Source organism: Puma concolor, chromosome A2 (genome assembly GCF_028749965.1).
Source record: "Puma concolor isolate L17-30 chromosome A2, mPumCon1.1.hap2, whole genome shotgun sequence".
NCBI lineage: Eukaryota > Metazoa > Chordata > Mammalia > Carnivora > Felidae > Puma > Puma concolor.
Genome location: NC_141668.1, coordinates 90796892 through 90820992, shown reverse-complemented (window position 1 = coordinate 90820992; position 24101 = coordinate 90796892). Strand labels below are relative to the sequence as shown.

General features: G+C 34.8%; 1 protein-coding gene across 1 annotated transcript in view; it reads right to left on the bottom strand.

Annotated features, from left to right (window-relative positions):
• KMT2E (lysine methyltransferase 2E (inactive)) overlaps positions 1-24101 on the bottom strand; it is a 100808-nt gene that overhangs the window by 22459 nt on the left and 54248 nt on the right. Inside the window, 10 exon segments of the mRNA XM_086696886.1 lie at positions 1961-2070; positions 3040-3157; positions 4147-4277; positions 4395-4625; positions 7434-7472; positions 10424-10596; positions 11555-11613; positions 19254-19334; positions 22180-22409; positions 23691-23805. Of these exon segments, the coding sequence (XP_086553012.1) occupies positions 1961-2070; positions 3040-3157; positions 4147-4277; positions 4395-4625; positions 7434-7472; positions 10424-10596; positions 11555-11613; positions 19254-19334; positions 22180-22409; positions 23691-23805 (1287 nt within the window).

Below are 24101 nucleotides of genomic sequence, written 5' to 3'. Positions count from 1 at the left end.
GGAAAGGGCAGAGGTGGGGGGGAGGGAAAGAGTGAGAGACAGGGAGAGAGAGAATCTTAAGCAGGCTTCACACCCAGTGCAGAGCCAGACCTGGGGCTCAATCTCATGACCCTGAGATCAAGACCTGAGCTGAAATCAAGAGTCAGATGCTCAACCAATTGAGCCACCCAGACATCCCTGAACACTTTACGTATCTTAAACTCACTGAATTTTCAAAACATTCCTATTTGGTGAGTATTATTATTCTCATATTACTTGTGCTGTAACAAAGCACTAAGGGATAAGAAGGTTATATAGCTAATAATAAGCAACCAAGCTAGGATTTGAAACCAGATTATAAAAAGCTTATATTCTTAACCACTTATGGGATACAGTCTTTCAAAGCAATGGGCAAAGAGCCATTATGCTAAATTTTCCACCTTCTGGGGGGAGAAAGGGCTAACAAGGAAATGCTGAAGTTATAATAAATCTGACTGCCAACAATTAAGTAGAGATGCACAGGGCAGGAAGAGGAAATTCACTGACAGAAAACATAATGGATATTTAAAACTTAGGTATTTAAATAGGTTACCATAGAAAAATTTAAAGATAAAATACAGAATAGGAGGAAATGAACTGAAATGCTTATAACCGAATACACTACAAGATACAAAAGGAACCATCCCCCATTCCCCCAAAAATCAGTATGAAAAAGACTGCCCAGGAGCAAAATGGAAGATGATTAACCAATTCATCAGAGCGGAAACCCAAATGACAAATTAATATATAAAAAGATCCTTCGGTCAAAAAATAACCAAAGAAAATGGTAATTAAAAATATAAAAAGATACCATTTCACATGGATTAGCATCAATTTTTAAAGTCATAACAAGATGGAGCAAGGAAGTAAAGCTGCAAGAATAGAAACTGGTCATTATTCATATCTTGGTTATTGTAAATAATACTGCAATAAACATAGGGGTGCACATATCTTTTAGAATTAGTGTTTTCTAATATAACATTATATGTCAATTATACTCAAATTAAAAATTAACCCATGTCTGGTGAAAACTGAGGCTGTGCACACTCTACAACCCAGCGAGTACACCCCTAATTCCGTACCACAGAGAGAACATGTACCCACAAAGACGTGTTCAAAAAGCCACAGGAGCACTTTTGGTAAATCTAAAGGTCCACCAATAGTGGAATGGATAAATGCCATCAACAGTGAAAATAAATGAACTAGAGCCACACCTAACAACAGAACTAAATCTCAAAGTAATGAATGAGAGAAGATGAATGCAAAATAATACAGATTATAATTTTGTATATTTGTATTATATTTGTATAATTTTGTATATTATGTATAAATACATAAAATTTAAATGGAAGCTTTTATATTAGAATTAACTTTAACTTTCTTCCCTAGTGTTTCAGAACAGCAGTTCTCAGAACTTCCTTACAGTACTCCAACAAACACTTTTACTGCAAGAAAACTTGGCACAATTTCTGTTGCTTTTGTTTTTTGTTTTTTTTAAGTTTATTTGTTTTGAGAGAGAAAGAGGAAGTCCCAAGCAGGCTCAGCACTGTCAGCGCAGAGCCCAACGCGGGGCTCACTCTCAAGAACAGAACTGTGAGATCATGACCTGAGCCCAAATCAAGAGTTGGATGCTTAACTGTTAGAGCCACCCATGTACCCTGAATTTCTTTGTTTTGAGGGGCAAAACGTTCAATTACCCATTCACACTGATCAGCCAAATTAATTATATCACTAACACTGTACCCCCTAAAATACCAGAAAGAGAAAATTCTCACATAAACAAGGTCAGTGTTGCATGGCTGAATTAGGGCTATGATTTTTTAATTGCCTCATGATAAATACAAATGAAAAGCTATGAAAGTAATGCAAATACATAAATTTTTAGGAGGACATTAAGGAACTACTGCAAAACAGATTAACATATACACAGACTTGAACTTACCAATTCCCATAGTCAAAATCAAAGGCAATAGTAATTTCAGTTCCTTTTGGAATAGTCTGTATAGAATAAATGTAAAGATGTATGGTTCCATCTTCAATTTCATGCCTCACCTGTTAGTTAAAAAAATAATTTTATATTTTTATAAATTTTTTCTACTTTTAGAAGTATCCCATCCTGCAATTTTGAAAAATTTTCAAAGTAATTCCTAAGTACAACATGGAAAATATGCAGTTCAAGACTTGTAACTATAAATCGGTGGTTTTCAACTGGACGGAAGCATAGTGATGCAAATTCTATGGCCCACCATGTAGCATTAAAAAGCAAATACTAAAAAAAGAAGAAAAAACATGACACTTCATCAATTCTACAATGCCTATTTTTTTTTTACCCCTGAGTATCTCTGAAATTGGGAGTTTTGTAAATGATGACACCCTCGATTTGATGAAATACAATAATCAGTAATGGAACAGTTAACACCACACTTTTCTATGACAGACACTGTTCTAGGTACTTCATATGTATTTACTCCATTGAGTCCTCATAACCACTTTTTATAGAACACAGGCCAGGTTACAAAGCTAGTAAGTCAAAAAGAAGACATGAATCTATTAAGTCTGGCTTCAAAACCTAAACTCAACTATAACATAGCTATAAATTAAAAATGTTTACTTTGGCATGTAAAAAAAACCCAGAAATATGCTCCAAAATGTATGCTCCAAATTAAAACACAGTTTTATAAAAAATTTTGTAGTAGCACATATAAAATCTACTTTAGCTTTCAGTTTTGTCATCTACCTTGATCCAATCAGATCTTATATTTGACCCATAAGTAGAGCTTCAGAAATAAACAAAAATCTAATATTTCTTCTTACAAAGAACATCACAATTTCTTCAGTGTGCAAAGCAATTTTTAAGACCTCACAGCCCATTACCACCTAATTTTTTGCAATGAAAACACGCTGAGGAATATAAAACACATCAATGGTTAAAAAGTTTAGGGCTACCAGACTTGTGTTTAATACTCAATTTCATGCATCCCCTGAAACCCTTGCCTCCTGAAAAGATTTTTAGAAGCTTACCTCTGCATTGGGTGTACAAGAACGCCTAATGAACCGAGCCTCATTCCCAAAAGTCCTTGCATCAACACACATTTCTAGCCCGTGAAATTTAGAATAAAATAAAACAAAAGGATATGGTCTACAAAGAAAGAAATGCATTATAAACCATTAACATGTTAAGAAACTTCTAAAAGATTCAAAGTAAATAGTGAAGCCAAGACTTGAACACAGGCAGTCTAATACCAGAACCCATTCGTTAAGGGCTAGTTCATGCTAATGAGATTTTTACCTGCTCCAGTAATCTTACCTAAATTAAAGGTAATTAATTGAAGGTAGAAATTCAAATTTATGAGATAAAAAGGGAATGACTACTGCCTTTACAGGAGAATTCATAATTGGATACCTTTAAAATCCTAATCGCCTAGTACATTTAAGTTTTGATTTCTAGCACTGTTTCAGATCAAATTTGCTATGTAAAAGATTTGTATATCTTTCAAATCTTAAAATTCAAGTTATAAACAACAAATACTTTTAATAACCATATAGACTTATCTCCCTAAAGATACAAACATATTTCCTGACCTCCGGGAAGCAAGGGGTCATATCAAATGCCCCCAAAAAATATATAGAAGAGGGCTCCAGTGCCATTCTAGTACCAAGAAAGGAGGAGGTGAAAGTAGCAATAATGTAAGACCAAATCCAACATCTGTTATAAAGAGGAAGGGGTTTTGCCTGTGATCACCCACCAATGGTGTTTTCAGGTTCTAGCAATTATGTTATAAGGAACTAGGTAAGGTCCTGGATGCAAAAGGGCTTCACTCCTTATAATCTTATGTAATCATAGTTTCAAATTAATGTCCACCTATATACTGCTGTTTATCTTTGAAGTAAACTGTTGCAAGAATGTCAGTAAGAGAGATGGGTAAGAGACAGAAATACATCTACTTTTTGTCATATTTTATTATAGTTCAAAAGTTATCATTAGTCACTGTTCAACTGTACCATAGTTTTAAAAGTATTAAAATGATAACTTAGAAAAACAAAAGGCTTATGAACACACAGCATCTTGGTAAACAGCCAAAAAATCAATACTTAACAACAGGTAACTAGTAAAATAAATGAATATACCTCTTAAAGAAATATCCATTTGCTTCAAACTGTTCTCTTAGCATAAACTTCCCTCTGTACTCAATGATAAGTGCATCAGGAGGCAAATCTTTTGCAGATTTCAGAATTTTCTTATTTTTTTGTATATGGCTCTAAAATAAGAGAAATGTTCAGATTAGTTAAACCTAACTGCTTTCAGTCTAACCAGTTAAGACATACATTAGAAAAAGGTCTTTGTTTCATAATTTTTAGGCAAATGATATATTTACCTCTACAGGAGGTTTGAAGAGCAAATTGTTGGTATTCAAATCTGATTTATTTATATCTTTTTTGTCATTTCCATTGCCTAATCTCAGAGCTATTCTTTGTGCCTCCCTCTGAACACCCTCACTATATTGGTTACTATTTGCCTCTTCGTATCGATCCATCCACGCTTTGATTTTTGTCTCCCATCCAAAATTTGAACCATCAGATGAAGGATCAATCTCTGGAGCTGAACCCTAAAATCATAGCAAACTAAGCATTAATATCTGGACTTGTAAGTATTTACACACACACACAGTAATCTATATAAAAGAACATAAAGTAGCAATAATGTTCGGCTTTCTAAGTTGGTCCTAGGAAAAAACAGACCATAAATGATCAGCATACTACATTTTTATACTGCATGCCAGATAAAGAGTTAGAAAACTAAAGAGGCCAAGTTATGTTGAACAGCATAAATTCAAGCTTCACTGACACCACTATAGCCAAATTAAGGCCACTGACAAAACTGCAAACACCCAAAACTTCGGAGTTACTGTCAACTAATGATTAAAAAAAGATAGCATATGAAAATGTTTTTATTTTACAGACTGCCAGTATCTACTTTATACTCAGTTCTGATAGAATACAATTTTAACATGTTTTATTAAGAAACACACTTTGACATCTTAATTTAGTATAATTCCAAGATCTATAATCAATTGTCCACATGATAAATATGACATGAGAACAAAATGTCTAATAGGATGTGAAATGACCCAAAATGATCCATAGCCTAAATTCAAGGATCATAATGACAGCAAGAACTTATAAACTTAAATGCTTGCTCGTCATCCATACCTCCTATTAAAAACCTGTAAGATAAGAACGCTAAGTGCCAAGTACAAAAAGTTACAGCCTCTCTCAATCTGTTACAGAACAAAAAAGGAACACTTTTCTCGCTGGAATGCAATTTACAGATAGGCACAATGACCACACATTTTAAAAATGTATTAAATGTGGACACCCACAACAATTCTTATTTGCAATCTTAGGATGAAAATCAAGTAATGCAGATAACAAAAACATGTTTCATTAGCATAATTCAGGTTTATAATTCGTTTTAACACATGACATTTCAATTTGTTGTAAATGCTATTCACCAGTTTCTACAACACTGAATACCTTGGTGAGAAAACAGATTATTTCTATATGTATAACCTAACTAAAATTTGAAAATCACATATAGAATTCATAAAGATCCTTATATATCCTGTTAGACATGTATACATGTACAGTAACACTAAAATTTACCATCTGTCCACCTGCCATATAATTAATTTTTATTACAAAAAATATCATTCTTTTCTACAATGAAACAAACTGTAGTAAGTTGTTCAACTACTTGATAGGAGTAGGTTTATTTGTATTAACTGGTATTTTCTGTACTTAAATATTTCACATTATAATGACCATGAGATAATAAATTTTTATACAAATATGAAATACTACATATTAAGGCTTTCCTCAGATTTATTAAAGAAATCCATTTTTAAAAATTTGTCTTTTCTGTCCTCCTCCACCCAAGCCCTCTACTGATCTGGTATATATTTGATAGTTCTTCCATATCTCTTTAACCTATAAATACTATTGAATTACTAACTGAAACTGTTACAATCTTAAAGAGGTATCTTTCAGTTAAGGGAAAGATATCTTTAAAGATGCACAAAGCATTTTTAAAATTTTACTTCCTCATCTCTTTACAAAATAAATGAAAATATTTCACTTAAGTAAAAGATGTTCCTTCTTAATTAAACTTACTATTGGAATGACTGGATAAATAAGGAAGAAAGGAAAACTTTAGAGTATCAACAGTTTCCACCAGCTTAATCCAAAACCTTTTTCAGATTGTACTGTGTCAGATAATGTCCCATAAATTCAAGTTTAATATATAGTAAGTATATAATCCCCAACTTTAACATATAAGGAACATTTTATGAAACTTTGGGCTTGCTGTGTGTTGAGTGACACCATATATTTTCTTGAGAAAGAACTACAAACGTATGCAGTAATCATCACTGGACAGTGTTTATTTGTTTTCCAAGAATGTGAAATAATGAATAATTGTCATGCACAAAAGATACACTGTAACATGCTCCCCACATACTATTTTAATATCTGACAACTTAAGAAACCCATTAGCGTTTAACCACACAGCCTAGAAAGCTGTATAGTAAGTCTATACAGCTGACCTCTGTGATCCAATACCTATCTTTTAGTGGGAGGCAGAGCTGAGGAGCCTTGCCACTCTCAGAAATCAGGGCATCTACAAAATTGAGGATACAGGCTAATTCAAGGTACAAGTGACTACTCTGTATACCTCTATGGTGATTTTATAGTATAACAACTGACTTGACTAAATTACTAGAACCCCAACTATGCAAAAAAAAAAGAAAAATTTCAAATTCTAAATGTGATTTTGCATTCATATATCCAGTATACAAAGTGGTATGGAGACATGGAATGCAATAATCTACTGAAATTCAGATTATCCAAAATTTTGATAATAGGAATTACTTATATACCTCCTTTTACTTAATGATTTAACAGTGTTAATAAACTCCAAGAGAGGCATAGTAATCCAATTAGGATTCTCTATGGTGTCACTTCTGGTAAAGATAATAAGCAATGAGATGATACGCAATGAAGAGAACATAAAGTAAAAGTTTTGGACAAGCAACCACTTAGTAAGCTCCTGAAAAACTGATAGTTGGAACAAGGACTTAAATTTAATGTATTTAAAAAAAAATTAATGAATTTACCTTAACTCTTAAAAGAATTTTTTTTTAATGTTTATTTATTTTGAGAGAGAGAGAGAGAAAGCAGGGAGGTACGGGGAGAGAGAGAGAGAGAGAGAGAGAGAAGGAGGGAGAAAGAATCCCAAGTAGGCTCCATGCTTAGCACAGAGCTCCACACAGGGCTCAATCTCATGACTGTGAGATCATGACCTGAGCCAAAATCAAGAGTCAGATGCTTAACTGAGCCACCCAGGTGCCCCTGTTTACCTTAACTCTTGATGACTTCCGAGATCCTTCACGAAAGGCCTAAAATAACATGAAATTCTGAGTTAGTTTTCTTTTAAACTGGATATAATCAATCAGTTCAGTAAAGCATTTTATTGAAGTCTCATAATAATAAAAAACTTGGCAAATATAGCCAGAACCGGGTGAATGTTTAAGTAAGGAAAGTCACCTACTAGCATACTATTTTACTATTAAAAATAGAATGCAGACTTTGTATATCTAAAACCAAAGTAACAATGTATGTCAACTATAGTCAAATTAACAACAACAATAACAACAAAAACCATAATGCAGGCTATGTAAGAACAAGAGAATATGTATATGATACTGCTAGAAAAAATCTCAAATTTTTTGTGTGCTCAATTATTACAACCATGGGAAAATATCTGATTAAAATTGGAAGGGTATTAACAATATTACAGTAATTTTATTTAAGTCATGAGACAAGTCTGGGGAGTGATAAAGTTATTTACTTTAATTCTCGTAGTCAACTAGTAAGTGATATTTGAGCACAGAGGAGCATTTGAGTAATAAGCACTGTGGCCAATAGAGTTGTATTTATTTAATAAATAATTTAGTGACAGCCCACTACTCTGCCAGGTCCCAAAGTGGTATTTAACATTTAATTCCTATCTTCCTCACCACTTCACCCAAAAAGTCTCCAGGGAGACTAACAAACATAAACCAAGAGTAAGCAACATAGACCCAAATATATGTGTTAAGTTTGTATGTAGACTATATGTTGGAAGTCAGCAAGATTTACTAACAGCAAAAACAAGGCAGTGAAACATCACATAAAACATGGGCAAAGAGCTAGGTGGACTTTGGAGAAGTAATGTACCCAGACAGATGAACAACTGAAAGGAATACAATCCTGGTACTAAAGAAACATGAAAGAGACACCTGGCTGGCTCAGTCGGTGGAGCATGCAACTCTTGATCTCGGGGTTGTGGGTTTGAGCCCCACACTGGGTATAGAGATTACTTAAAAAAAAAAAAAAAAAAAAAAAATCTGGAGTGCCTGGGTGGCTCAGTCAGTTAAGCAAGCATCCAACTCCAGCTCGGGTCAAGATCTCACGGTTCGTGGGTTTGAGCCCAACGTCGGGCTCTGTGCTGACAGCTCAGAGCCTGGAATCTGTTTCGGATTCTGTGTCTCCCTCTCTCTCTGCCCCTCCCCTGCTCACGCCTTCTCTCTCAAAAATAAACAAATAAAATAAAAATAAAAATAAAATAAAAACTGTCCTCTATCCAGAACATCTATTGTAAACTCCTTTCAAATTTTTAACAATTAGCCATAACAATAGGCTGAAAAAAAAAAAAAAGCAAAACTGTATATATTCTTTTGTTTTATATATATACTACATGTCACCCCTCAAATAATAGTAAAACCTTAACAGTGGGCAAGATCTAAGTGGGAAAACCAGATCTTTTATACCCAGTTCCTTGATTTTTTTTTCTAATTCTTGTCAATTTTTACTAACAACATAAGACAAAAATCTCTTTTTAAATACACAGCAATATTCTGAAACAAGTATGTCACACTCCAAGACCCAGGACTGATTCATTTTAAATAGGGACAAGTAATTCCCCCCAGAAAAAGTGCAAAATCTATGCTTTATTCAAAAAATAGATTTTTTAAACCAAATGACCTAAAACAAATATGCAAGGATACAATTTCCAAGTAACAATAAACAGGAAAGCCTAATTTGAAAGCATGATATGAAAAAGGTATGTCAATACCTATAATATGTGAATTCCTAAATTATAAAAGGCATTTCATAGACAATCTCTCTCTCTCTTTGTGTAAAATACAATCTGAAATAAGGGACATAACAATGAAAGAAGACAAAATGTTGTTACAAGTGCTATAATAAAAGGTTCAAGTGACATAATGAGATGCAAAGAAAGATGATCATATTTGATAGGAGAAAAGCAAGTTTCATGGAGGAAGCAGTACTTGAGAGTATAATAAGGGTTTAAAAGACAGAGATGAGAATATCCTAAATGGTGAAGAGAACAGCATAACCAAAGATGACACCTGGTGGGACACCTGGCAGGCTCAGTGGGTAGGGCATATGACTTTTGATCTCAGGGTCATGAGTTCAAACCCCATGTTGGATACAGAGCTTACTTTAAAAAAATAAATAAACAAAAACCACCCAGAAAGTGCAGGTAGAATTTGGTTATAAGAATGGATAATATACAGGAAAAAGTGTAGCAGAACTGGAGAGGCACCTCGTCTGTGAAGACTGCTACAGTCAAGCTTAAATGGTGGTGAAATGAGAAACTGAAAAGTACCTGCTGCCTATTAAATAACCAAATAATATCTTGAAGAATTACTCAAGGAAAAAAAAATGCTTTCTTTGGAAAAACCTGATTTTATATCTAGGAATAATTTCACTCTATAATAGCAATATAGTTCTCGTGAAAAGTATTTTTTTTTACCTTGTAAGAGAAAAATCTTCAGGACCAATAATAATAAATTTAGTGAAAAAGTGGCTTAGAAATGGTTTTGTGCCATTAAATCCTTGGGATAATTCATCACATAAGACTTAAGTAAAAGAAGTCTACATGATAAGAAATTCATTAAATATGGAGGTTTATTAAAATTACATACGATTCAGAGAAGAACAACTATAAACAATTATTCACAATTATCATATGCTCTTTTACCTTGTTCATAAGCTATTAAAAATTTAGGATTGTTATTTTTTGTCTAAAACAGCAATTTTTTTCTATTTTATTTTAGCTTTTGCCTTTCTATGACTAGTCTCATTAGTGATTTCAAATCAGTATGCCAACATTTATCTATTACACTTCAATCTTTAAAACATATTAAAATTGTAAAATGAGTTTTAAAAAACTTAGATTCTGCAACCTTTTCTAGCTACCATCCATTACTCACCTGCCTTTCCTGTAAAACACAGTTCCCATCACTTCCTGTCTACATAACTAAAAAAAGGAAAAACTTACTTTTTTACACTTTGAAATGTTTTGTTCTTTCTCCCCACTTTTTTTCCTTCTTTTATCATTAACCTTGGAAACTCTTGAAGCAGTTAAAGTAATCGATGTTGGGGTATGCTGAAATGCAGTATATAATTCCACAGGAACCTCATCACCACTCTCAGTTGCACTGGTATCACCATCTTCCAAGGCAAAATAAAAATTACTATACTTGTAACACTATCTTGAACAAAATGAAAAATCAAACAGCATTCTACAAGACAAGCTGCCGTATCTCCCATCATTCTGAAGAATACACTTTTTTCTACTTCCTCAGTTCACTCATAGTAAGATACATTTAAATGCATACTACAAATACCTTTTCTCATACATTAAATTAGAAAGGATACAAAAGTCTGACAACACACTGAGGTAGTGTGACTATGGGAAAAGGGCACTTGCATAAATAGCCAGTGGTAATTCAAAATTCCCTATGAAGGGAAATTTAACCATATCTAACAAAATTCTATATATACTTACTCTTTCACCTAATAAACTTTTTCTAGGTGTGTGTCCAAAGATAAAATGAACAAAAATACACACACACAAAAAAAAGGCCACCAAAAAAAAAAACAAAAAAAAAACTTGTCTGGGAGGGTTTCATTGACAGTACTATTTGTAGTAACAAAAATGAAACGAAACAAAACAAAAAACACTAGAAACAACCTAAATGTCCATCAAACAGTTCAGTAAACTATGATTATTCAAAACCAGTTGTACTGGTGTTGTCGTAAGCCAAAATAAAAGTTGTAGCACAGTTATACTGCTAAAATCTATTCCTCAAAATGAAATACTATTCCATATGATTAATGGATCACCATCTCTCTGAAAAGCAAACATATTTTAATACTTCTTTAAAGCTGTTACCTTTGTACAAAAATGAGGATTTAAAATTTTTATTTTCCTCTAATTTCCACATTTTCTAAAATAAGTACATTCTATAATCTGTAAAAAAAACTACTTAAAATCTATACCTGAGATTGTAAGTTGTATGTACAACCAACATTGACTGGTAAGGTGTTTATATCCAACTGAAACATGCAGACCACTCATTTTCTCAATCACACTAATTTTAATTTAGCATAGATCCTCTTCACCCACCTGACATATTTTCCCTTTTCCGGCGCTGTAGTAGCACTGCCCTCTCTTTATCCAAACTCCTGCATTAAAATATTAACATGATTATTCATCAAACTTTCATAAATTTAGATATAAAGCATATTGATTTTAAATGTGATAAACTTTACAATTTCTCTAATGTTCTTACTGAAAAACAAACAGTATAAAATATGTGTATTTTTTCCCTTGCTTTAGATTTGATCTAGCATAATTAGCAGTAGATGCCAGGTAAGTGACACTGTTGTGCTTTTAAGAAAATAACTTTTTGGGGCGCCTGGGTGGCTCAGTTGGCTGAGCGTCCAACTTCGGCTCAGGTCACGATCTCACAGCCCGTGAGTTCGAGCCCCACGTCAGGCTCTGGGCTGATGGCTCGGAGCCTGGAGCCTGCTTCCGATTCTGTGTCTCCCTCTCTCTCTGCCCCTCCCCCGTTCATGCTCTCTCTCTGTCTCAAAAATAAATAAACGTTAAAAAAAAAAAATTAAAAAAAAAGAAAATAACTTTTTGGGGCGCCTGGGTGGCGTAGTCGGTTAAGCGTCCGACTTCAGCCAGGTCACGATCTCGCGGTCCGGGAGTTCGAGCCCCGCGTCAGGCTCTGGCCCGATGGCTCAGAGCCTGGAGCCTGTTTCTGATTCTTTGTCTCCCTCTCTCTCTGCCCCTCCCCCGTTCATGCTCTGTCTCTCTCTGTCCCAAAAATAAATAAACGTTGAAATGTTAAAAAAAAAAAAAAAAAAAAGAAAATACTCAAGAAAACTCACACCCCCAACACACGCAAATGCAGAAGTTCACATACAAACACGGATATCGTGTCAGGTCAATAAGTGACAGAAACTTGCTTTAAAAAAAAAAATAAATAAATAAATAACTTTTTACTTAGGAAGCTAGTACCTTTTTTTTTTTCTTCCAAATTGAATGTTTAAAGCAAAATGTCTGGGGGCACCTGGATGGCTCAGTCGGATAAGTGGACTTGGGCTCAAATTATGATCTCACAGCTTGTGAGTTCAAGCCTCGCGCTGGGCTCTATACTGACAGCTCAGAGCCCAGAGCCTGCTTCGGATTCTGTGTCTCCCTCACTCTCTGCCCCTCCCCAACTCATGCTCAGTATCTCTCTCTCTCTCAAAAATAAATCAAAAATTTAAAAATTTTAGAGCAAAAAGTCTGAAAAAAAAAAAAAGAATGTTTACAATAACCAAAATAAATTTCTTAAAAGCACACCACTGATTTAGGATCTATTTGCATTATTACCAGCCTAAAATTATTTCCACTTTTGAAATAATAATACACACTGAACTTTTAACAATTAAAAATACACTAGAGGGGAGGTGTGTGTGGGGGGATGGGGATTAAAAAGTGCACTTGTGATGTGCTAGCACTGTGTGTTGTATGGACATGTTAAACACATAATATATCTGAAATGAACAGAACACTGGATCTTAACTGGAATTTAAATAAAAACTTAAAGAAAAAAGTAAAATATTTCATTAACTCCCCACACATGAACTGCATCATCCATAGGAACTGTTTTATATTTCCCACCAACATTTTCACTGTCGAAACCTATTAGCCTATAGGTCAAATAAGACTAGATATTTTTCTTAGATGAGAGAATAAGGGCTCTAGACTAAAATATCTACAATTCAGTAACAGACTTGTCTTAATGTCTACTAGGACATATAACTATAACTAACATTACTGATTATCACAGAATAATAAGTAGGTATCACTCAATAAACTACCCTCCCTAATGACCAGTTTTAAACCAGTTCTTAACTGAATTTATCAATAGATATTTACCCCAGCAAAAACTATTTGGCAAAAGGCTAGTAACTATCATAAAGTAAAACAAAATCACATAGTAAAACCTCACTCATAAAAAAGCAATGCAAAGTGTAACATTGCGATTACCATTTTGAATCTAGTTAAACTGGGAAAAATCCAAGTCTGTCAGACACTATTGTAAGCCCTGGGAAAACAGGCATGCTTATCCATCACTGGTAGGAATTCAAAACTGTACAGCTCGTATTGGAGGAGAATTCAGCAATATCGGACAAAAATTTTATGCATATATTATACATTTACCCTTTTACTGAACACGCCTACTTCTATTTGCAATTACAAAAGACTGGAAACAATGTCCACTCTAATGAGACTGGTTGAATACACTATTCCATGAAAAAGATGAAGCACCTTGAAGCAACAGAAAAAAATGAGCCAATTTCTATATACTTCTATGAAGTGATCTTTAGCAGATTTTTTTTTTAATTTTTTTTTAACGTTTTTTATTTATTTTTGAGACAGAGAGAGACAGAGCATGAACGGGGGAGGGGCAGAGACAGAGGGAGACACAGAATCGGAAGCAGGCTCCAGGCTGTGAGCCATCAGCCCAGAGCCCGACGCGGGGCTCGAACTCACGGACCGCGAGATCGTGACCTGGCTGAAGTCAGACGCTCAACCGACTGCGCCACCCAGGCGCCCCTTTAGCAGATATTTTTAAGAGAAAAAAGGAAATGTGGCAAAACTCTGTAATATACTATCGCTTACCTAAATAAGAAAGGAATACAAAGATGTATATACACACCTGTTTCTAATAAGGAAACAATGGAAAGAATAATCTATTTTTTATGTTACTTCAGGGATAGAAAGTTCAACTTATCTGAATACACTTTGTTTTAAAATTTAACTTCAAAATAATGGGACTACTTCTTACATAATCATGTAAGTATATAATTATAAAAACAAAGTATAAAAAGCAATCCTAAAAATAACTAGATTCCTCCTACATTTCTGGTAGGAATATAAAATGGTACAACTGCTCTGCAATATAGCTGGATAATTTTTTTAAAAAACTAAACACAACTACCATGTGACTGAGCAATTGCACTCTTGGGCATTTATCCCAAAGAAAATAAACTTACATTCATACCAAAACCTGTACACAGATGTTCATAGCAACTTTCCTGTAATAGCCAAAAAAATGTCCAACAAGTGAATGGTTAAATAAACTGTGATACATATATATCATAGAATACTACATAGCAAAAAGAAAGAATGAAATATCGGGGCACCCGGGTAGCTCAGTCGGTTAGGCGTCTAACTTCCGTTCAGGTCATGATCTCAGTTTGTGAGTTCAAGCCCCAATTTGGACTGTCTGCTGTCAGAACAGAGCCCACTTGGGGTCCTCTGTCCCCCTCTCTCTGCCCCTCCCCCACTCTCTCTCTCTCTCAAAATAAACAAGCATAGAAAGAAAGAAGGGAGGGAAAGGGGAATGGAGGGAGGGAGGGAGGGAGGGAGGGAGGGAGGGAGGAAGGGAGGAAGGAAGGAAGGAAGGAAGGAAGGAAGGAAGGAAGGAAGGAAGGAAGGAAGACTGATATATGCAAAAACTGGCTGGCTCTCCAGAGAATCATGCTGAGTAAAAAAAAGCCCACCCCAAGGTCACATACTGTATGATTCCATTTATATAACATTCTTGAAAGGAGAAAATTATAGTCATGGAGTACAGATTATAGCAACAGAGCTGCCAAAGGCCAGGAATGGGGGAGATGGGAGAGGTGGAAAAGGTGGGAGGTGGATGCAGCTGAAAAAGCAATGTGATGGATACTGGCCATAGAAATGTTTTGTATCTTGACTAGACCAACTAAATATTCTAGCTATAATACTGCATTAATAGTTTTGCAACATGTTACCACTGGGGGGAACTGGGTAAAAGATACACAGAATCTTTATTATTTCCTAACTATTTATGTGACACTCTAACTCAAAATTAAAAGTTTAATTTTAAAAAATAAGGGGTACCTGGATGGCTCAGTCAGTGAAATGTCTGACTCTTGATTTTGGCTTAGGTCATGATCTTGCAATTCCTAAGTTTGAGTCCCACGACTCTTGTCAGCACAGAGCCTTGAGATTCTCCGTCTCCCTCTCCCTCTCTCTCTGCCCTTCCCCTGCAAGCTTGCTCTCTCTCTCTCAAAAATAAATATTAAAAAAAAAATCAAAAATAAAAGAACCTCATCAACGTAAGTGTGTAAGTGTGCATCCAGATGGTGTTTTAACCACACAGTGAAATTCTTTTAAGGGACTTTAAACACAACCATACGTTCCTTGTGGAACATATCTTAAGGGGAAAAAAAGTTCTAACCTGTTTTACATAGGGGTACCTGTCTGGCTCGGTCAGTAGAGCATGCGACTCTTCATCTCAGGGTCATGAGTCCAAGCCCTAAGTTGGGTGTAGAAATTACTTTAAAAATAAATAAATAGGGGCGCCTGGGCGGCTCAGTCAGTTGGGCGTCCGACTTCGGCTCAGGTCATGATCTCACGGTCTGTGAGTCTGAGCCCCGTGTCAGGCTCTGAGCTGACTGCTCAGAGCCTGGAGCCTGCTTCAGATTCTGTGTCTCCCTCTCTCTCTGCCCACCTCCTGCTCATGTTCTGTCTCCTTCTGTCTCAAAAATAAATAAAAACATTAAAAAAATTTTTTTAATAAATAAATAAAAATAAACCTTTACATAATCATATTGTTGGTGCTAGTCGTTGGTATTGTTACTCTGAGATTCTTGCATTTTTCTATGAAATAAAGCAACTGAGTAAACTGGTAAAATTCTAATTATGTTACTGTCTGTTGTTGAGAATGAAGATCAAAGGAGATATAAACAGTATATAGAAAAGACTAGATGAAAACCTTGTATTCCTAAATTTAAACTGCAATTATCTGCATAAACTCATGTATTTTATCTTAAAAATAAACACACAAAACATATTTCCTAGCTTTGTCTGCCAAAAAGACCTAGGAACAGTAACCAATCCAGTAGAAAGAGCATGCTAGCTCAGATTCTAGTCCTGAAAACCAATCCTCAGGGGCACAGAAGTATAATACAAACTCGAGACATCTTGTTATGCCAGACAGCACGAACACTTATCAAGTACCACTAGGATACTGTCAAAAGGGCTCAAGAGTCAAGCTGTCAAGTTTCCACCGACGAAAACTAGACAAAATTTAAATATCAATACGAATAATAACTGCAGCAGACTGACATCCATTATGTTTAAATACTTGAGTTCATAATGACACTTGCAGCCAAAAATTCACATATAACTTTTGACTTTCCAAAAAATTAAAACTGTAAGCCTACTGATAACATAAACAGTTGATTAACACATATTTGGTATCCATACGTATTAGTGAATACATGTATGCATATGTATTATGTGTTAGTGAGCATATGTATTAGTGAGCCACAGAAAAACATAATTAAGAAAGTCATAAAAAGGAGCATCTAGGTGACTTAGTCAGTTAAGCATCTAACTTTGGCTCAGGTTATGATCTCATGGTTCATGACTCTGAGCCCCGCGTCAGGCTCTGTGCTGACAGTGCAGAGCCTGGAGCCTACTTCGGATTTCATGTCTCCCTCTCTCTCTGCCCCTTCCCCACTTGTGCTCTCTCTCTTTCTCTTTCTCTCTCAAAAGTAAACATTTTGAAAAAATAAAAAAACAAAGTCATAAAAAATAAACTTACAGTACTATATCAAAAAAACCCAAATATAAGTGGACTTGCACAGACCATAACTACGCTGTTCAAGGGTCAACTGTATACCTTAAAAGAACTAAACAGTTAATATGGGAAAGTTTGTTTCTATAGACATATTTGAGCTAATAAGTCATAAGCAATAAGATTAACATAGCATTGGGGCACTTAGGTGGCTCAGTCAGTTAAGCATCTGACTTCGGCTCAGATCATGATCTCACATGGAGTTCATGAGTTCGAGCCCTGCATTGGGCTCTGTGCTGACAGCTCAGAGCCTAGAGCCTGCTTTGGAGTCTGTTTCTCACTCTCTCTCTGTCGTTCCCCCACTCACGCACGCTCTTCCAAAAATTAAAAAAGCATTAAAAAAAAATATATTAACATGGCCCTAACTTGCAACCCCTAATAAATTAATGGGTCTAAATAATGACTACCAATAGGTCCTATCGTAGAGACAACCAGATATGATGTGTCACCTGATGAAGCAGTCTATGAAATATTCTTACAATATTCTTACCAAAAAAAAAAAAATTGACCAGTGCCTAGGTGGCTAAGTCAGTTAAGCATCCAATTCTTGATTTCAGCTTAGGTCATGATCTCATGATTCATGGGTTCAAGCTCCACATCATAGTTTCAAAGCCCTACACTGTCAGCATGGAGCCTGTTTGGGATTCTCTCTTCTTCTCTCTCTGCCCCCTACCCCCAATTCCCCACCCCTGCTCATGCTCTTTCTGGGCGCTTGCTATCTCTCTCAAAATAAATAAACTTTAACAACAAAAACTGAACCTATAATCTGATCACACACTTACTTACAGAAATACAAAGGACAGAGTAACTTGTTATAGCATGATAATGCAATTAGCAAACAAATCGGGATAATCAATTCAGTTCCTTAAAGAAACACACTGCAAAGGAGAGGCCAAAGTTAGGGGAATAATGAAAGGAGGTTTAGATGACTAGAGACTGAATAGATGTATATTAACCAATCAATATTCTAACAGCGACTGGATGATAATACATTTTGTTGCATATACAATAATGGTTTTGGTTTTTTTTAATTCTTTTACAAATTATACATATATTTAATAAATATACATAATTATATATGTATTTAAATGTGTATATATTTATACATGTATATGCATGTTTAAATACATATACATAGGGGCGCCTGGGTGGCGCAGTCGGTTAAGCGTCCGACTTCAGCCAGGTCACGATCTCGCGGTCCGTGAGTTCGAGCCCCGCGTTGGGCTCTGGGCTGATGGCTCAGAGCCTGGAGCCTGTTTCAGATTCTGTGTCTCCCTCTCTCTCTGCCCCTCGCCCGTTCATGCTCTGTCTCTCTCTGTCCCAAAAATAAATAAACGTTGAAAAAAAAAAATAAAAAAAAATAAATAAATACATATACATATATAGTAAAACCTTGGTTTGTGAGCACAATTCGTTCTGGAAACATGCTTGTAATCCAGAGATCTTGTATATCAAAAGGAATTTCAAGAACCACTGGCTCAGTTGTGATCATGTGACATACAACATCATGTACTACTCACATTGCAAGACATCACTCGTTTATCCAGTTAAAATTTATTAGAAATAAATGTTCACTTGTCTTGCACAATACTCACATAACAAGTTACTTGCAATCCAAGGTTTTAGTGTACTGTATACTGAAATACACACAGATATATATGAATGAAATATATCTGGGATTTGCATTAAAATATGTGAAGGAGAAAAGAAACACATGACAGTATAAATGAAAAAGATTGTTGAAAATTGTTGAAGCAGGGTGATGGAATGATTGTATAGACCTACAAAATTCTTTATAAGCTAAGGAAATGTTCTTCTAGTAACTGTTGAACATAGTGCATTTCAGTGAAAAAAAATGCCATCACTTAAAAGATGTGCTATTATCTTATGCATTATTGATAAAGTAAAATAAAAATGCTACAAAGTAAACCATGACATATTATCAATGAAAACATTCTTCCTGATTTTAGAGATGTCAAAATACAAAAAAATAAAATAAAATAAATATGAAAATTAAAAGTATATCTTAGAATTGATGAAACATAGTAATCCATTAATTGTTTAATCCAGAATTCATACATAAACTTCTAATAACTAAAGATTATTTCAGTGTATTTACTGGCAATCTTATAAGTATGTACAACTTACCTAGGCTGACAACGTTCACATAAGTATGTATCAGGAATATGCTGCCTGTCAATCCCCATGCAGTCAATATGTTGCCAAACGCTTAAAAAAAAAAAAGCAAAATATAAAATATTCATAGAATCATCCATAAATTAAGACCTGATATTTTATTTGACTATCACTTAGTAAGTGTCCACTTTGTGTTTAACACTGTAAAAGGTGCTGTGAGGAATTCACAGAAATATGTCCTTGGGGAGATAAAACTTTGAGATGCAAAGAGGACAAAATATAGATATATAGATATTTCTGAAGCAAATGTAACTTTAAAATGTGAAAGGTATACATTACAAATATTATCAAAAGTCACAAAGTAAAGATGTCCACACTCCTTGAAGTTAATGGGGAAAAGCACCCTGGAGAATGATGGACTTGAATAAAACCTCATTTGAGAGTTAGGAAGAAAAGATACCATCATAGCAGTTTTTTCTCAAGTAGACAGATATGACGAGCAATGGACAGAAGACAGTTAAACTATATGAAGGGGAATTTTCATTTTGAGAAATACAGAGGAGGTAGAATTGGGTTAGTATGATACAGTCAGATTATATAGGCGTTGGAACATCAGGATATGTGTAGATTTCCTCCAACTAGCAACATGTAAAACTAGATGTGTTTTGATGATATAAAGTGTCTGAATTCAAAGAAGAAAATGAAAGTAGAAAAAACAATTAAGAGGGTTTTCCAACATTCCAAACTTGCGTTAAAGGACAGAACTAGAACGTGGCAGGGAAGATATAAAGAATCCAAGATATATTCTATGAGGGTAGGGATTAAACCTATCCTGTCCTCAAATTATTCTTATGGAATACATGGACCAGCATGAGGCAACTTTTCAATTTATTACTATTATTTTGTTGCCAAGATTTTAATTGGTCCAGATATATATATATGTGTGCATGTACACACACACACACACACACACACACACACCTGTTCCTAAAAATAGTCTTAATTACTTTTTACATAATATTCAGCAACTTCTAATATATCCCTACTGATTTACCTGCTATTGTATTGTTCTTCACTTAACTGAGGATGTTGGGAAAAGAAGTGGTAGAAAGTGGAAGGTAATGGAATATATATCAAAGATGTGGGAAGAAAAGTGAGAAAAGCAGAACACCAGACAGGAGGGCTAGAATAACAAACTAAATTAAATTTGGGTGGTAAGTAGTAATGTCATGCAGAAAACAGAAGAAACCAAACTAGAAAATGAATAAATGATCAGGGATCTAGATGCCAAACTTGAAAGAGGAGATTATAGGCAGTAGGTACATGGAAATACACAGAGGCAATACAGAACAAGAAGAAAGGAAAAAACATTAAGTTGTACAATATTTTACAGATTAAGCAGTAGAAAAATAAAACCACAAAAAATAGATTCATAACAGCAGTTGCTGAGAAGCAAACACTTTGAACAATCCAAAAACTGTGAACTGGTCCTTTAAGAATTTGTAGATAGTATAAATCCTAAGGACTATTTCACTATTTTCTAACAGAGATAATTCTGTATTATATCTAGATCACTGTAATTAAATAGAAAGAAAACAATATTCATATTATGCATTAAAATGGAAACGCTGCCAAATGTATGTAATTTATCACATTAGACAAGATCAGCTAAGAGAAAGCTATATTATGTGATCAGTTAAAATATGAACTGAGATTTTCTATCAGGTAGTTATTTAAAAAATAATAAAGAAAAGAATTTATCACTGAAGATATTTTTTTAGTTTTTTTAATTTACCTCCTGAGTAAATTTACTGAAGTGATTGTTCATAGTAATGATATGTCACAGATAATGAGTATTTATTTTTAAATGTGAAAAGATATCACAATATATTTTTATAAAAATTTACTCAAAACTTCACATTTTTACATAAAAATATCAAATTTCACCTTCCAAATTAAGACTAATCTTCCCCCCTTTTGGCAAAGGTAAATCATCTTTTTAAAATATAACCCTACATGCATGTTTATATCAATAACATCCAACTCCTAACCACCTAATAAATGAGAACAATATTACAAATAATGCAAAGTAATTTATATTTGGCTCTAAGATGTATTTTTACACTCACGTTCAAATATGGGTATACACTATACTATTTCAAATCAAATAATGAAGCTATGCCATAAAGATATGACCCAGGAAATTGTGTAAAGCTACCAAACTTTCTTACCCACTACAGTGCACTGCTTAAATACTCTGCTTCCCACTCTGTGCAGGGGACGGACTCAGTAACTTTCAGGCTGAAATCCTATTCCCTCTCCATCCTCCCCAACTCCCTCACCCCCCAAAAAAACAAAAACAAAAATAAAACCCCACTTTCTGTCCCAATCACACCTTCTCTAGGGGAGGAGGCCTTTCTTGGTGGTTGAACCAGGGTTGGGGGAGGGGAGACTGTGGTTCTGGTTCAAGGAGACTCCAGAGTGCTGCAAGGTTCAAGTCAAAAGGAGGTGAGAGAGTCAAGTCAAACAAACATCAATCAAAATGTATAATTCCCCCAAACTGGAAAATCACAGTGACTACACAGCACAAATAACTCCAAAGGAAATTCGCAGGGCTCATTTTTCTATCTTGTCTACCACTGTATGTAGTTGTATTATTACTGAATGAGCAAAAACAGAGATGTGATCCTACATGAATAAAGTTCAGAACTGAATGCCTATTATGCAATTAACAATGATTTCTGATAAACTCTAAGAGAGCTTCTTTCCCATAGGGGCTTTTTCTAGGAACAAAATAAACTGCACTGATAACAGCAGAAGTCTCACTTAAAAACCACATTCATTAATTCCTTCAAAAGTGACTTTATCTTTTCCACGGTTAACAATCAAAGGTTAGCAGCATTCAAGAAAAGTAAACTAATGGTGTAAAATATTTTACCTGCATTTGTCACAACAGATCATGTATCCATCATCATGTGTAAAACCACATATGCACCTGGTTACATCAGTACCATAACTTCCATCCTCAGATGTGCTGATTGTAGTAGCACTGGAAGTTTCATCAAAGTTAGGAGTGGTAAATATGCCTACTTCATTTTTGCTAATAAGAACTGATGGAGGAGGGGAAGCCGGAGGTGTTGGAGGAGGACGAGCACCATAATTATGGTCCTGGATAAATGAACACAAATACAGCACAATATATATAATTTCAGCAACAATATAAACTAAGTAACTAAAATAAAATTCCGTCCTTAATTTGAATATTCAAGAAATATGAAGTTGGCCTATTTCTTCCTTAATACCTTTAAAATAACAACTTGGTAAAGCTATAAATTAAACCATACTAGTAAGTGAAAATGTCAGTCTACCTCAGTCACCTGCACAATGACTTCCCTTAAACTCCATGCCCTCACCTCCCTAATCAAAAGACATCCTCACAGTCCTATGGACATAGAGCTCCACCTTCAAGATAGAGGCAGGCACACAACGTGAAGGGTAAAAAAAAAAAAAAAAAAAAACCTCAGGAATGTGGAATGTGGAGGCTCAAGAATAACAAAAACAACCACAAAAGACTTATTATCATTATTAAGTATATAACAGAAGATTTTTTAGGAATTGGTTTTTATGCTGGTCCCAGTGGCAAAAATCCCTCACAATTGTATCTGGATAATATCACGAATATGTCCAGTTCTTCAAATGTTTCAATGTAACCTCTGCCTCTTATTAGCTATGCAACACTGAACAAGTTACTTTAGGTAAGCCTCATTTTCTCAGCTATGAAATGGGGATGAAAATTATGCCCATCTCATGAGGTTGGTTTTGAAGATCAAATGAGATAATATATGTAAAAATGTTTAGCACAGGGGGACCTGGGTGGCTCAGTCGTTCAAGCATCTGACTCTTGATCTCAACTCAGGTCATAATCTCATGGTTCTGTGCTGACAGTGCAGAGCCTGCTTGGGATTCTCTCCCTCCCTTTCTCTCTCTGTCCCTCCCTCACTATGAGCATGCAAAAAAAAAAAAAAAAAAAAAAAGTTTAGCACAAAGCCTGGCACATAAGTGCTCAAAAAATGGTAATTATATAATTTACAATAAAATTATTATATAAGTTAGAACCAACAGTAGGTAATACAATACAGTTCTATCTCTGGCTTTTTTATAGAGGAGGTAAAGAATTAGAATACCACACTATTAATAGTATAAAATACAAAATAATAATAATAATAGTAATAGCAAAACTTCTAGGGAATACCTCTGATAGAATTTTAATCCTTTGAATAAATATAGTTAGAGCAATAAAAAATTAAACTATAAATTATATACCTAATTATTTAGATAATATAAGTACGGATTTTTAAATGTTTTCTTTTTAGGCACAATTACTACAAACATCTACTTTCAGTCTCTAGGTATAAAAAATACCCTTCCAGAGAAACATTTGACACTTACCGCATAGGGCAAACCGATGTAACTGTGTGAATGATGCGAGCTGCTGGTATACAACTGGTGGGGATAACTGTTGGATTTCTCAACTACCACAGGGCTAGCTTCTACGGATTCTGGTCTGGTGGGGGAAAAGTTGCATCAAAGAGAATTCCATTCATTTTTGTTCTGTTCAATCAATTTAAAATTATAAGCATTTATTTTATTGCTATACAAATGTCTTTTTATAGTAGGCAGACACCTGTGGATAAGATATATCCTATCTAGGTTCTGTATCTTAACCAGACTTTTTAAAAAAATCAATGTCTCCGGGCGCCTGAGTGGCTCAGTTGGTTGAGCGTCTGACTTCGGCTCAGGTCATGATCTCTATGTCTGTGAGGTTGAGCCCCGCGTCTGGCTCTGTGCTGACAGCTCAGA